At 33.8% G+C, this 16111-nt stretch overlaps 1 protein-coding gene across 1 annotated transcript in view; it reads left to right on the top strand.

Annotated features, from left to right (window-relative positions):
• Positions 1–6267, top strand: part of LOC129005311 (attractin-like protein 1) — a 68969-nt gene extending 62702 nt beyond the window's left edge. The window contains exon 24 of the mRNA XM_054434167.1: positions 1383–6267. Coding sequence (XP_054290142.1) covers positions 1383–1516 — 134 coding nt within the window. The 3' untranslated portion in view covers positions 1517–6267. The remainder of the gene's footprint in view (positions 1–1382) is intronic.
• The last annotated feature ends 9844 nt before the right edge of the window (positions 6268–16111 follow it).

The following is a 16111-nucleotide window of genomic DNA, read 5'->3' as shown; positions in this document are numbered from 1 at the left end:
TGGGTTTTCCTGCATATCCCAGAACACTGGATAGTACAGGGTCCCGGGTCAGCTTAACCAGCAATCTGGCTGTCCTATCATCCGGTAAACACCCCCTTGGCCGCAGTGGTGCCTGACAACCGAATAGGGCCCTGCTGTGGTCTTGGGGGGTGGGGAGGAGTATTGGACGTCCTTCTGACTTTGATACTCATCAAATGTATTGTTATTTAATAGGGATGGTCAAGTCTCGAAATTTCGGGAAATTTTAAATCTCGTTACAGGAGACGAGATTTTGTTTTAGCCGAGATTTTTATCGAGACGAGAATTAAAAAAAAAAAAAAAAAATTAAAAACGCCTGCAGAAAGTCAATGCAATACCCGCAATACAGAAGCATGTTGTAGTTGTGTTTCCTTTGCGAAGGCGTTCTTATTTAATTAATTCTTTAAATGTAAATATTACTTTAACTATTTTAATAATATTACTTTAATAACATTTGAGAAGTTTTTTTAAGTGTAAGCAGTGTGAGGAATGTTTTATTACTATAAAAAGTCAAAAAATGTACCTAACTATTTTATAAAAATTAATATTGCTTTTATTTTATGATTTATTTTATTTTAGGATAAGTTGAACTCTATCCTAACTGATATCACTATGTTTCCTAATCGTAGGCATTTTTAATAAGTTAGGCGTGATTAATAAAAAAATGTTATGCTGATGTTTTTTAATAAAAGATTGTAAATATTCTTGCCTATTATCATTATTTTTGTATTTAAACAGTCATCTAACAATGTTACAAAATCAGGTAAAAATTTTGAACTTGCATTTCCCGTTGTGTATGAGAAGGGAAATCCCGTCTCGATCTTGTCTCGAAATTTTATGAGAAATAAAAAATCTCGTCTCGTCTCGTCTTGAACTAAAAATCCAATCTCGTCCATCCCTATTATTTAATTAGGGAATAAATATGACAAGGAAATATTTTTGTGAAAATCCAACCAGGCAATATTAAATTTGATTAGTCTGCAGGTTTGCTGTGGCGGGAGTAGCCTATATAACATTACATGCTATATTGACGTGTTTAAGTGCATAAGACCTTTCTTGTAGATAAGCTTGCGTAGATTATTTAAGCATATTATGAAAAATATTTTGCTGGAGCCCACAGTTTTTTACAAAAAATTGGACCTGTAGAGCCTCCTAGCCCCCTTAGCTCCACTCCCACCAGTCAGTACTTTTGTTGTTTAAGGACCATTCTTTAACTATAACAAATTTGGCTTATACATGCGTTTTTTCCTCTGTTTGGATGTCCTCGTTGCCTGGACTATGATATATTTATTAGCTTTTGTAACTTTAAGGGTTTAAGTGCCAAGGATTTTGCATTCTTTAAACCTCTGTGTTGTGTTGAGCAGCTGGTTTGGCGATCGCCTCTGCTCTAGTGACTCTAGGCAATCCTCGCAAAGTAAGCCTAGATCCTACAACCAAGACAGACAAGTCCAAAAGTCGAAAATCACTTTCCAGTCAACACCCAGACAGTTGCATGTAACCTTGTATATACTAGTCTGTACGATATGTTGTACATTTATAAAATATAATAGAGCTAGTTAGTTGGGCAGAAAGGCACTGGACACTAAAAATGCATTTATTTAAACATTTGTTTTTTAATTTTATTTTGACTTTTTAGATGGTTGAGTTTTGTAAACATGCTTGCAAAAATGATTCCATTGGGAAATATTTAATCGGCTTTGCAACACGTTTAAGTTGTTCTATTGTAAATGTTGTTGTTTAGAAATAAAGTGAAAAATCTTCAATACCTGTTATTTGTGTTGGAATATAAATATTTTTTCTCAATAATTTATAAAATCTTGCATTTGTCTAGAATTGAGTATAAATCGTTATGTTTTTATGCAATCCAATAAATTTAATTTGACGATTTCTGTGGCTTGTCTGCAAGTTTAATATAGAAGACTTGAATTAACATCGACTATTGGATATTAACATATAGTTTTGAAACGCTAACTGTGGCTCTTTTATCACCATGATTATAATAATATATTTTAATTGTAAATTAACCTTACGGTATGGAACAAATTATATGTATTGCAATAACTCTAATGAATGATCAGGTATAATATAGAGATATATTTAAAGTACAAGTTTTTATCTTGTTGACTAGATAAGCAAGTTAGCTAATAACGTATTTGCCTTAGATAAAATATAATTCAAATTAGTTCTATAACAAATTTTATAAATAGCTCTATGCTGAACCATTGTTATGCATTTAATTACTCATTATGTCCCTGAATGCTCCTTGAGCATTTACATTTGATATTAACAAATCATTTTTTGTTATGCTTTTAGTAAATGTTTTCTCTAACTGTTTTATAGAAAAGTGACCTTTTTTACATATATTTTAATATTTTTTTGTAAATCTAGTAATTATGGATAAATGTGTTCAGTGCTTTTCAAAACCCAAAGACATTTTGTGCTCTTACCAAACATCAGTGTTTATACATAGACACAATGTCCGTTTCACAACATAGTTGTTTCCTTCCCTTTGTATATAAAATAATATTTGTAAATAAAAGAGCAGTTAAAAGAGCAGCTCTTTATTTGATGGATATTTAAGAATTTTATATTTTAGGTTGAATCTCAAAAGTAAAATAATTATTTATTTCGTAACATATTTGTTTGCTTAGGTTAGAGGACTCAATATGTTTCTGTTGTTCAAGTTTTTTGAAAGATGTTGACTGAATTTCAAACTTTCTTATCTATTATGTTAGATCGTCAAAACTTATAGGTACTAATTGAAGAAATTCTCATTAAGATAGTTTATTTATTTGGACTTAAGGTTATTGTAATTCCATAGCATTTATTTATCCATTCTATATATTTATTATTTTAACCAACATGATAGGTTTTTTTTTTCAAATTAACATAAGCATAAGGTGATTGTGAAGATAGAAGGGATATGCTAGGATGTTGAGATACTATAAGGTTATCATCAAGTTCTTGTCCATCCCTCCTAACACAAATAACAGTAATGTAGTTGAGTTTTACTGCCCGTCACCAACGCTCTACTGATCTGTTATCTAGATGAGACACCATCTGGTCACACTTGCCAAATGTGTTACTATATGAATTTATGTATCCTAGATTTGTTGTACAGTAGCAGCTTGATTATCTGAGGTAAACGTTAGGAGAGGGATTGCTGTTAAGTTAAGTGATAACACGGTAAATCAGAATCAAGAAAATAATACTGTGCCAGTAAAACAAAATGTAACCCACTAAGGAGAGACAGTTAAAGCAAGGATTATATGGTCAAATGCTTAATAAACAATTTCATGAAATGCAAATTCTGTTAAAGAATTAAATTTGGGAACATAAAAGAACAGGTAATTTGCGCAACATTGATTATAAAACTACCTAAATCTAAATCAAGTGCCAAGCAAACTTGTGTGGTGGCTTATCTATTTCACTTGTTTGTGTTATATTCTGTAGTCATTTAGTTTTGCCGTGGTTCTCATTCTCTTCTCTCCGCCCTCACAATGTGCAGTGCCCAATGCTCGCAGCAGGTTGTTTTGGTAATCATGTGTTGTAATAGCATCAGTACCGGATTTCCCTGTAGGCTGACTAGCATCAAGCTTAGTTTAACATTAATAAATTCTCAACTATTGTGGGCGATTTTCATGATTTAGCTGCAATCATGGATGACAATGATGATGTCTCTGTGATTGAAGGAGATTTTAACGAATTTGCCGCGATCCAAGGAGCGGGTGCCACTTGGATTAATTTGGCCTAAGGCCGCAAGTACCCTAAATCCAGCACTGCCAATCTAATGGACTGTACGTAAACAGTTAATGAAAAACAGGGTGATTAGGCCTATTACTGTCTTTGGAATTTATAAGGTATGAATTTCATTTTTTTTTACAATTTATTCCTTCTTAATAACATCTAATAGTGAACATAAGTTTTATAGTATCAACAACTTTTCTAGAATAATTATTTATTGACCATTTCCCCCCTGGTAAATCTACCACATTATTAATCCACCCCAGATAATCAAGATTCTCCTGTAGTTTCCTTGGCTAAATCATCTCCAAGTCAGGCAGATTTAAAGATCTGGCATTTGCTATGTTTATTGAAAAAAAAAAACAGGCTAAAACTTATTTCCCTTCATCTTACACCTTATTATTTTAAGCTACATGACAAACATATAATTTAGTCTTAAGATGATCATAACTTTAACATTGACATTCTACTACTTGAACATCCAATGGGTCCATTTTATGTTAAGATTTATAACTCTTATGCTTTGGTTAGATAACTATAAAACTAATAACATTCTCATAAAATATTTTTTTGTAAATTTTTAATGAGGCGTTTAATCAACATTGTAACCATCTTCTGTTGAATGGCTCTTTAAGAGTTAGGAATAGGCTGTGAAAACAAACAAAATCATATGGATGTGTTTATTAATGTTTTGACTTATGTTTAAGATGTAACCAAAGTTTTATACTTTTTTATGTATGATTGGAACGTAGTAGCTGTACGATTCATTGTCATTTACTGTGTGTACATCACTCCAAAATGGCTTATGTATTGCGTTTGTAATGTTTGTTGAAGCAATAAATGTTACACATTCCTTATAACTTTAATTCATTACTTTTAAGTAAATATTTTTTTTTACTTTTTATTTTTGTGTTAGTATTATGCTTTATTTAGTTTATCATGTTTTGTGGTGGACACTTTCAGATAGCGAGTTATTGAATGATTCTACAAGTTTTTGAAGAAAGTATTAATATGTATACAAATTATGTTTCATATAAAATTGTATCTTTTGATTAGAGTTGCATCATTCAATATCATTAATGTCCATTTTTTAAAGCCGAAGATTAGCTGTAGTGTATGTGTATTAAAATTGTGTCATACATTGATTTTATAAAAAGAAAACTTTTAAATTTATAAATATATTTTCAATTTAACTATTTAAGGCTTAACTACTGGTTTTCATACAGTTAATTGTATTAATAAGAGAGTATGTATTGTGTAGCATTATTTCAGTCTAACTAATAAAAAAAGGAAGAAACTTATAACTATCGCAAAAAGTATATAATTTGGCTTAAATTGATATGTACTAAAACAGTCAACCTTCACATTATTCATCTGTATTTTAATGATCAATAATCACTTTAGTTGTTCCTTAAATTTTATTCAGAAACTTTTATTTTAAATTTCCTGTTGTGTTTAGGTTTGACAGGATTGCTGAGGTATTTTTGTCTCCAGTCATTGTTCCTCTTGGTAGGTGCTGGAATCAACATTCGGGTCAGTGAGGATTTGCTCAAGTTTGTTTTTTGTGCACTGCCATTTAGTTTGTCATGCAACCTGTCCATTTTTAACCTTAGTTGTATTTTATTTATTTGTATGAGATGGTTATAATACGAGTATCAGAAAAATTGGCAAGTTAAATTTTTCTACTGTAACTATGTTGCAAGTTTACACTAATTTTATCCTATCTAGTCCTAAAGTTGTATTTCTAAGGTAATCTTGTGACATATTATAAATGTTATAAAATTGGCGATACAAGCATCGCTCATAAAGTGGTATGTCTGGTATATAAACTATTTGTTACGACCTGTCGTTTTTGTTTCTTGAGGCATAACATTTAAAATTCACATTAGGTCTGTTATGCTTTAGTATGGTTTATTGTAAATAATTGACCCCTTTTTTCTTGATTTTTTGATTACCCAATTAATATTTATCTGTTTATTTACAAAAAAAGTTTAGAGTAACATCGTGTCTTTTATATTATGACGGTAACTTTTATGTATTTATTTTTCAAATTTTTGATATTAACCCTTTTACATAAGTAAGAAAAAACTTTATTTTTTATAACTTTGACTCGGGTTTAAAACTGTAATTTTACCACAATGTTTGCTAATTGGTTAGTAACAACTGCTTTTATAGATAAGATTTAAAAATTAATTGTACTATTTATCAGTGTTTTTGTACCACAATATGGGTATTGATGTAAAACTCACAAATATTAATCCTTGATGCTTGTCTTGCCTTTCTAACTTCAATTAATAACAATTATTTGTAATAATGACCATCCATAGAGTTGTAATCTCATGATGTTATACAAATGTGTATAGAATTATTTAAATATAATTATGTAATTTAAAACTGTTTTGTTCTATATTTGTTATCTTTTTAAGGACTAATATATTATGCTTTGAACTGAGTCTCGTGTATGAAAAGTAGCTTCATTTATAAATAGTTATTTTGTATTGAAAATAAAGCCTTGATGAAGAAATCTCGACTTGTTCATACCTTTTTACGTTAAAGCTGTTGAAACTAGAATTTTGGTTACTGTACTTTTAATGCTTTTATAAATTAATTTCTTTAAAAAATGATTTAATAACTATAGTAGAGGTGTTAATCCCGTATGAGAGATTTAGCACCACACAGTTTTTGTCTCAAGGACAGTAATGAAAATGGTAAGGAAAAGATACTCTTTTTTCATAATCCACAGATAAAGCAACAATTAAAGCTTAATTGAAAAAAAATGTAGGTATTGTTTAGTTTTTATTAATTAGTTTTAAATAAAGGAGACATTTTTTAGTAACAGTAAAAGTTTCTATTCTCAAAAACATAACAACAACTTATTTGTAAACAGATGTAAGATAAATATGAAGAATCATATGTTATTTTAAAAGCATAGAATATTAAATATCTAAACATCTTCCCCTTTGACAAATTCAATTTTTCTTTTTCTTATGAAAAATGAGTTTCTTCTGAATTGTTTTTCCATTTTTATATTGCACTACGTATGATCTTGGAGTTTCACCAACTTTTACTATGATAGCTGGCTCCCAGTTCTGGGTCCGAACATCTTGTACATAAATGGGATCCTTTTCATTATATACTGTTTCTTGTTTTGTCGTCTTATTATAATAAGATTTTTGATTGATTCTTTTTGTCTGCATTTGATCTGCTACATCTTGATGAATTATCTTTGGCTCTAATCTGTGATTTGGAAGAGGTAATTTTGATCTTAATACCCTCCCCATTAGTAACTGAGCTGGAGAATAATCAAGTCCTGCAACAACACTGTTTCTGTAGTTAAGTAGGCTCAAATTTAGATCTGATCCTGATTCTGAGGACGTTTTTATAAGTTTTTTAGCAATACCTACAGCTTTTTCTGCTAAGCCATTGGCTTGAGGATAGTTAGGACTTGTAGTTTGTATTTTAAAATTCCACTCCTTTGCGAACTCTCTTAGTTCGTAAGAATCAAAAGGCATGTTGTCAGCTATCATAATCTGTGGAATCCCAAATCTTCCAAATATTTGGACTAATGCATTCTTCACGGATAAACTGTTTTTACTATTCATTTTGACCACCTCTAACCATCTAGAGTAGAAGTCAACAAGTATCAAGTATATCTTCCTAGCACATTCAGCAATGTCTGCGGAAACTTTCAAGAAAGGAACATTAGGTATCTCGTGGCAAATGAGTGAATCTTTGATGTTTGATCTTCTATATTTCTGACAAATATTACATCTGTCAACAATGTTCTTCAAAACTGCTCTTACTCCGGGCCAGTAATAGAAATTTGAGACAATTGAATTCATTTTCCTTCCCCAAGATGGGTCTCATGCAGTCGGTTGATAATTATGGGTCTCAGTTTCTTCGGAATTATTATACGGTTTTTGAAATACAGTAAGCCATCATTCAACTCAATGTCAGATCTGATATTAAAATAATGTACCAGATCTCCACCACAAGGCGATATAGGCCATCCATTTACATAATACTTCACAACTTGTCCCAAAACGTAATCACTTGCAGTTTCTTTTTTGAACTCTTCAAGTCGTTCATCTGAAAAATTTACAATTCCTGTTTCGGTTACACAGTGTACCATATCTAGCATGGTGAGGTCAACTGGCTCATTTGTTTTTACGCCACATCGTGACAAGAAATCAGCTATATACATGTACTTTCCAGCCAAGTACTGTATTTTGAAATTGTAGGGTAATAACTTTAGCCTAAGTCTTTTTAATCTATTATTCTGTATTTTATTGATAGGTTTTTGCATTAGTGACACAAGGGGCATATGATCAGATTGAATAGTGATGTCTTCATGTCCGTATACATAAGCGTGTAGTTTTGAACAGGAGAAATATACTGCTAGCAATTCCTTCTCAACTTGGGCATAACCGACCTCAGCTGAGTTAAGAGACCTAGACGCCATGTAAACAGGTTTGTTGTTTTGTAGCAAACAGCACCCAAGAGCATCTTGAGACGCATCACACTGTATGATTATAGGAGCTGTCATATCAAAGGGAGCAATAATCTGGTCACTAGAGATTAGTTGTTTAATATTATCGATAGCTCTTGAGTGTAGATCAGTCCACTGCCAATGAACATTCTTCTTTAAGAAGAAGTGTTGCCCTAAGTGGCAAAGTTATTTGTGATAAGTTATGGATGAAAGATCGAAGGAAGTTTACCATACCCAATAAACTTTGCAGTTCTTTCTTATTAGAAGGGTTCTTTAGAGCTTTTATAACTTCAACTTTCTCTGGATCGGGACGCATACCATTTTTGCTAAAAATAACACCTAAATATTTAATTTCAGGTAGACAGTATTGGAACTTGTTTATATTGAATTTAATATTCAGACTTCTGGCCCGCTCTAGGACTTTCTTGAGTATTTCATCATTTTCTTCTTTAGAGTTAGAAGCTATGCATAAATCATCAAAGTAGACCGTTACTCCTGGAATATCCTCAAAATATCTTGCTACACACTTATGAAATAGTTCAGGCAAGTTACTTAAACCAAATGGGCAACGTAAAAATCTATAAGTTCCATATATTGTGCTGAAGTTACAAAGTTGACAAGATTTTTCGTCTAGTTTGATGTGATAGAAGCCATCTTTTATATCTAAGATGCTATAAAATTGTTTACTACCCAATTTTGGAAATATCTCATCAATAGTAGGAATCGTGTATCTCTCTCTAACGATGTACTTATTCAAATTTTGTGGGTCAATGCATATTCTCAATGAGCCATCAGGTTTTTCAACTATCACTACATTTGACACCCATTCTACAGGCTCATTGACTTGTTCAATTATACCTCTATTTATGAGATCATCAAGCTTGTCTTTAAATTTTTTGGTGATTTTCAATGAGATACGCCTAGCTGAATTGGCTTGAGGTACCGCATTATATGTCAACTTAATAGACACATTGGTCATAGACATTGGTCAGGAAAACAGCCCAAACCAATAAATACATCTTTGTAAATATCACATATGTTTTGTTTGCCATTACAAGCACTTGTATTCAAGTTTACTTTACCTAGGTCATCGATTCTTTGTATCAACCCTAATCTAGTGCATGCTTCAAGCCCTAAGATAGGTGAGGAACTGCCTTTTACTACAATACAATCCATTATATCTAATTTCTCATTCGTTTCTACTTGAACGGTAATCTCTCCCAAAGGTATTATCTTAAAGCCACCATATGCTTCTAGTCGTACCTTACTTTTTCTTAGTTTATATGATAAGCCAGAGTTCTTTAATGATATCATAAGGTATTACATTTACCTCAGCACCCGTATCAAGTTTGAAATTGACACGTAAGGTATTGTCTATCAGTAAGTTTTTGAACCATACCTTTTGTTTGACGGCGTTTACCAAGTGTACAGAGTCAATCAATTCAGCCTCGTTTTCTACAGCCTCTTGTTGTTTTTCATCATACAAAGGTTGAGGTTTGTCTTTGTTCTGCCTTTTTGCTGGAGCACGTTTCTTCAGACGTTGCTGAAATGGTTTGGCTTCTTGCACCAATTACAAAATTTGCCTAATGCAGGACAGGTCTGGTTATAGTCGTGATTCCTTCCACATTTCCTACATTGGTGTTCGGAAATGTTATATGATTTTGGCTTTATCTGGTCAGTACTGAAAAAAGGAACCCGGTCGTTTTCTTTGTTTATAATCTTCAGATCATTTTCAGCAAGCTCAATACTCTTGCAATATTCAATAATTTTGTCTATTGATGCATCATCCCTTAACAAACGTTCCTGGGTTTCTCTGGAAAAAATTCCAAGTGCTATCTGTGCTTTCATTAGTAGACTCTTGATCTTTGAAATCACAAATCTTTGCACAATGCCTTAAGTTAGCTAGAAACTTGTCAAATGATTCTCCTTCAGATTGTCTGCATGTGACAAATTTGAAAACATCCATAATTTCATTCTTTTTTGGCAAACAATAATTTCCCAGAACATCCATGATGGATTCTATACTTTCATCAGTGACATCTGTAACTAAAGAATTGTACAGCTGAAAAGCTTCTTTACCCATCAAATTCTTCAATCGTGCCACTTTTACAGGACTGGGTTTCTTCATTGTCTCTGTGGCTATAATAGCTATTTACATTACAAGTGTAGTAAGAGCGTTTTTACATCACGCAGGTGAATGTTGTGCAACGAGCGAAGCGAGTTGCATAATTCACCGAAGTGATGTAAATACGCTCTTGCGTAACGTGTAACGTACAATATTTTACCTGACCCGACAATATTCAGGAGGCTACGAGCAATATGCTTCATTATCAATTTCACTCATCTTCTAACAGTAACGTTCATTTACAAACAAAAGCTAGGTTAGGAGGAAAATTCTTCAAAGCATAACAATAAAATTCAAACACACAGCTGATTTCTAGCGTTGAACGTCGTTGGCTCCATAGAGGTATATTTTTTAAGTTATCCACTCAATGTTATTTAAATGGGTTTCATTACATCACCGAGTGAGTTTTTTTCAACTTTACATCACTCGAGAAGTAAGGAAGTTGTATACATCATGCTTGGGATAGGGAAGTTTAACATGGCGGGTTAGGTAAAGTAGTTTTCAACGTCTTCCTTGAACTGCTTGAAATTTTCTGGCATATTGCCTATTAATGATAGCTTATCTGGTTTATTGAATTCCATTTTTGAGCAGTCACAAACAAAATATAAATACTCAAATGCACGACTGCGCCATAGTTTTTATTAATTAGTTTTAAATAAAGGAGACATTTTTAGTAACAGTAAAAGTTTCTATTCTCAAAAACATAACAACAACTTATTTGTAAACATATGTAAGATAAACATGAAGAATCATATGTTATTTTACTAGGTGGCGTTCGCAGAGGCATCCACAAAATTGAGCGGAGTCATCGAGGGTTCATATTATATTGTTTTTATCATACTGCAGTAAAACAGTAGTTTTTGATGCATGCGTTGCGGGTCTAAAGTATCATTTTTATTCTTTAGGGAGTAAAAATCGTTTTTAGCCTCTATGGAGTAAAAATCAGTTGTTGTCAACTCAGTTGTAAAGTTCGATTGTAAAAGATTGCATGTATCTAAAATATGTATCGATTCGTGCTTCGTAATCATTTTAACCTACACAGTCTACAGTCTCTTCCCATAGCATTTTAGTATTGCAGATACATTAATAAATTCCCACACTCAACATTGCTCACCTTTACTACTTCCTTCACCACCCCCTACGTCGTGGACCTGTTTCCCTCTCTTCCCATTGCATTTTAGGATTGCAGATACATTAATGTAATGGCCAAAGACAGTTTCCACAGTCTGCCCTGCTAGCCTTACTAATTGCTTCACAATTTCCTACGTCATGGACCTGTTTCCTTCCCTTCTCATAACAATTAAGATTACAGATACATTTATCTAACTGCCCACACGGTTCCCCCACTCTGCACTGCCAGCCTGCCAACCTATTTTAATACTTCCTTCACCACGTCCTCCGTCATGAGGCCTATTTCCTTGCCTTCTCATAGCATTTTGGGATTGAAGATACATTAATGTAACTGCCACAGACGATAGTAGATACCTAATCGTCATAAACAGTTCCCATACTCCAGACAGCTCACCTCGACTACTTCCTTCACCACGTCCTACGTCTCGGACCTGTTTTCCTCCCTTCCCATAGCATTTTAGGATTGCAGATCTCTTAATATACCCGTCATAAACAGTTCCCACACTCCGGACTGCTCGCCTTTACTACTTCCTTCACCACTTCCTACGTCAAGGACCTGTTTCCCTCCCTTCCCATAGAATTTTAGGATTGCATGTACCTTAATCTAATCGTCATAAAAAGTTCCCATTCTCCAGACTGCTCGCCTTTACTACTTCCTTTACTACCTTCTACGTCACGGACCGGTTTTCCTCCTTTTCCATAGCTTTTTAGTAGGGATGGTCAAGTCTCGAAATTTTGGGAAATTTTCGGGAAATTTTAAATCTCGTTACACGAGACGAGATTTCTTTTTGGCCGAGATTTTTATCAAGACAAGAATAAAAAAAAAAAAAAAAAAAAAATTAAATTATAACGCCTGCAGAAAGTCAATGCAATACCCGCAATACAGGAGCGTGTTGTAGTTGCGTTTCCTTTGCAAAGGCGTTCTTATTGAATTAATTCTTCAAATGTAAATATTACTTTAATTATTTTAATAACATTTGAGAAGTTTTGTTAAGTGTTTGTTAGCAGTGTGAGGAATGTTTTATTACTATAAAAAAAGTCAAAACCAGTAACTATTTTATAAAAATTAATATTTTATTTTATGATTTATTTTATTTTAGGATGAGTTGAACTCTATCCTAACTGATATCACTATGTTTCCTAATCGTAGGCATTTTTAATAAGTTAGGCGTGATTAATAAAAAAATGTTATGCTGATGTTTTTTAATAAAAGATTGTAAATATTCTTGCCTATTATCATTATTTTTGTATTTAAACAGTCATCTAACAATGTTACAAAATCTGGTAAAAATTCCGCACGTGCATTTCCCGTTGTGTATGAGAAGGGAAATCCCGTCTCGATCTTGTCTCAAAATTTTATGAGAAATAAAAAATCTCGTCTCGTCTCGTCTCAAACTAAAAATCCGATCTCGTCCATCCCTACTTTTTAGGATTGTAGATACCTTAATCTAATCATCATAAACAGTTCCCACACTCCGGACAGCTCGCTTTGACTACTTCCTTCACCACTTCCTACGTCGCGGACCTGTTTCCCTCGCTTCCCATAGCATTTAAGGATTGCAGATACCATAATCTAATCGTCACAAATAGTTCCCACAGTCTTAACTGCTTGCCTTTACTACTTCCTTCACCACTTCCTACGTCACAGACCTGTTTCCCTCCCTTCCCATAGCATATTAGGATTGCAAATACCTTAATCTAATCGTAATAAACAGATCCCACGCCCCGAACAGCTCGCCTTGACTACTTCCTTCACCACTTCCCACGTCACGGACCTGTTTTCTTCCCTTCCAATAGCATTTTAGGATTGCAGATGCCTCAATCTAATCGTCATGAACCGTTCCCACAGTCCGAACTGCTTGCCTTCACTACTTCCTTCACCACTTTCTACCTCACGGATCTGTTTCCCTTCCTTTCCATAGCATTTTAGGATTGCAGATGCCTTAATCTAATCTTCATAAACAGGTTCCACACTCAGGACACCTCGCTTTGACTACTTCCTTCACGACTTCCTACATCGCGGACCTGTTTTCCTCCCTTTTCATAGCATTTTAGGGTTGTAGATACCTTAACCTAATCGTCATAAACAGTTTCCACACTCCGGACAGCTCGCGTTGACTACTTCCTTTACCACTTCCTACGTCGCGGACCTATTTCCCTCCCTTCCCATAGCATTTTAGGATTGCAGATACCTTAATCTAATCGTCACAAACAGTTTCCACAGTCCGAACTGCTTGCCTTTACTACTTCCTTCACCACTTCCTACGTCACGGACCTATTTCCCTCCCTTCCCATAGCATCATAGAATTGCAGATACCTTAATCTAACGGTCATAAACACATCCCACGCCCCGAACAGCTCGCCTTTACTACTACCTTCACCACTTCCTACGTCGCGGACCTGTTTCCTTCCCTTCCAATAGCATTTTAGGATTGCAGATGTCTCAATCTAATCGTCATAAACCGTTCCCACACTCCGGACAGCTTGCCTTGACTACTTCCTTCACTACTTCCTACGTCGCGGACCTGTTTCCCTCCCTTCCCATAGCATTTTAGGATTGCAGATACCTTAATCTAATCGTCACAAACATTTTCCACAGTCCGAACTGCTTGCCTTTACTACTTCCTACGTCGCGGACATGTTTCCTTCCCTTCCAATAGCATTTTAGGATTGCAGATGCCTCAATCTAATCGTCATAAACCGTTCCCACACTCCGGACAGCTCGCCTTGACTACTTCCTTCACCACTTCCTACGTCGTGGACCTGTTTTCATCCCTTCCCATAGAATTTTAGGAATGCATATACCTTAATCTAATCGTCATAAACAGTTTCCACACTCCAGACTGCTAACCTTTACTACTTCCTTCACCACTTCCTACGTCAAGGACCTCAAGCTAGTGTCGTCATTTGATTATATTTATGATCCATACCGTTTCTGTTCTAATATCTGTGGAATAATGCTATCAGCTATTTCTTTATTTACTGCATTCAAAAACAGCTGATCATATGACTTTGTTTATGTGTCAAATACTGCTTCCATAAGGATTACATTGAAACTTTGAGACCCAGTGGGGCGGATTCCTGAGAGACTTTTTTAACGCCATATAGATGTTGGCACTCACCGATATGGTCTTTATCACCATGCAAAATTTGAAAACGATTGATTCAGCCGTCTAGGAGGAGTTTGCGTATTACGAAATGCATTAGAGTCGACGTATAAGAGCTTCGCTCGCTCCGCTCAAAAAGCATAGAATATTAAAAAAATATTTAAACAGGTATAAATTCTGTTTTGATATAAAATTAACTAATGTCCCTGTTCCTCGAAATCGAGCAATTGCTAAGTATTACAGGCGTTATTTTAATTTTAAACGAATAACAGTCATAATTTTTGATGACTTTAAAAGATTTGACTCAAAGATAATGGAATACTCAAGATGTACATAACAGATCGATATAATCACATTTCTTGTAAATATCTTATTATTTTTCAAAAGCTGATCTGGTTCACAACTTCACGTTAAGCTCTTTCCAATGGCACCAAGAACATTTAAATCGGTTCAGTAGTTTCGGAGGAGTAATTGTCACAAAAAACCTGCTTGCGTATTAAATAAGAATAGATTTTCAGTTAGTTAGTGTCTAGGCTCTGGTTTTGAAAAAGATAATAAGAGTTTAAGCTCTGTAATATAGTGCTCTGTTAAGATGTAGAAGCTTTGCCTTTTATAATGAAACAATATCAGTACGTCAACTATGCACAGACTTGCTGATGAATTAACTGTCAAAGTAAAGACCAATGCAAAAGTGCAAAACAATAGAATTTCTATTTATTCATGCTTGTTTATGTGGTGATATTGTATGCACTAGGTTCATCACAACAGTCCTAGTGAAGTTTTTATATTTTGTTTATACTTTAACTGTCTGTCATTCATTACATAGGTACCTTAAAACAATAGTCAAGTATTGTTGAGTTGAAGACATTGTTTACCACAGAGGTAATGAGAGTGCGAGTGGATGTCATATGTTTGGGTCTCTATTTTCTTTTCTTCGTAGGGGTATTAATTGTGTTAGTATTTATTGGCCGACAAGATGATCCTTGTTGGAGTCAGTGTGATAGTGTTTTCATAAAATCATCAACTGTGATAGCCTAATATGATTTAAAACATGAACATCTCAAATATAATATAATCAACTATAACATGTAATATACTTAACTCTCAATAAACAAATGATTTAAACATAAAATTGTTTACAAATTATAATAATGGACATTTTTATTTGGTATACCAAGTATTAATAAAAGGGCAGTTTGCATTACTCTGTACTGTTTTAATTTAATAAAACTACCTAGAGGTCGTCTAGTGGTCGAAAACTCAACCAAAAATATGTAGTGTACAGACTTCTCTATTTTCACCCTGCGTTGCTAATAAAACATGTGATTGGAACAATTGATTCTTCCATTTGTTTTGATCTTCTGTTTATATTGCGTTGTTCTTTTGTCAGCATGGTAACCCATAAGCCCCATGTTAGTTTTTTAGAATTTTAAATTAATTTTTGTTGTAAATTTTTGTTGTATTTTAATTTATAGAGGTATTTTGCACATCTACAGG

This window comes from Macrosteles quadrilineatus, unplaced genomic scaffold (assembly GCF_028750875.1).
Source record: "Macrosteles quadrilineatus isolate MER2022 unplaced genomic scaffold, UCM_ALF_1.0 Scaffold_19__1_contigs__length_3004403, whole genome shotgun sequence".
Lineage (NCBI taxonomy): Eukaryota > Metazoa > Arthropoda > Insecta > Hemiptera > Cicadellidae > Macrosteles > Macrosteles quadrilineatus.
This window is presented reverse-complemented; position numbering and strand designations above follow the sequence as displayed.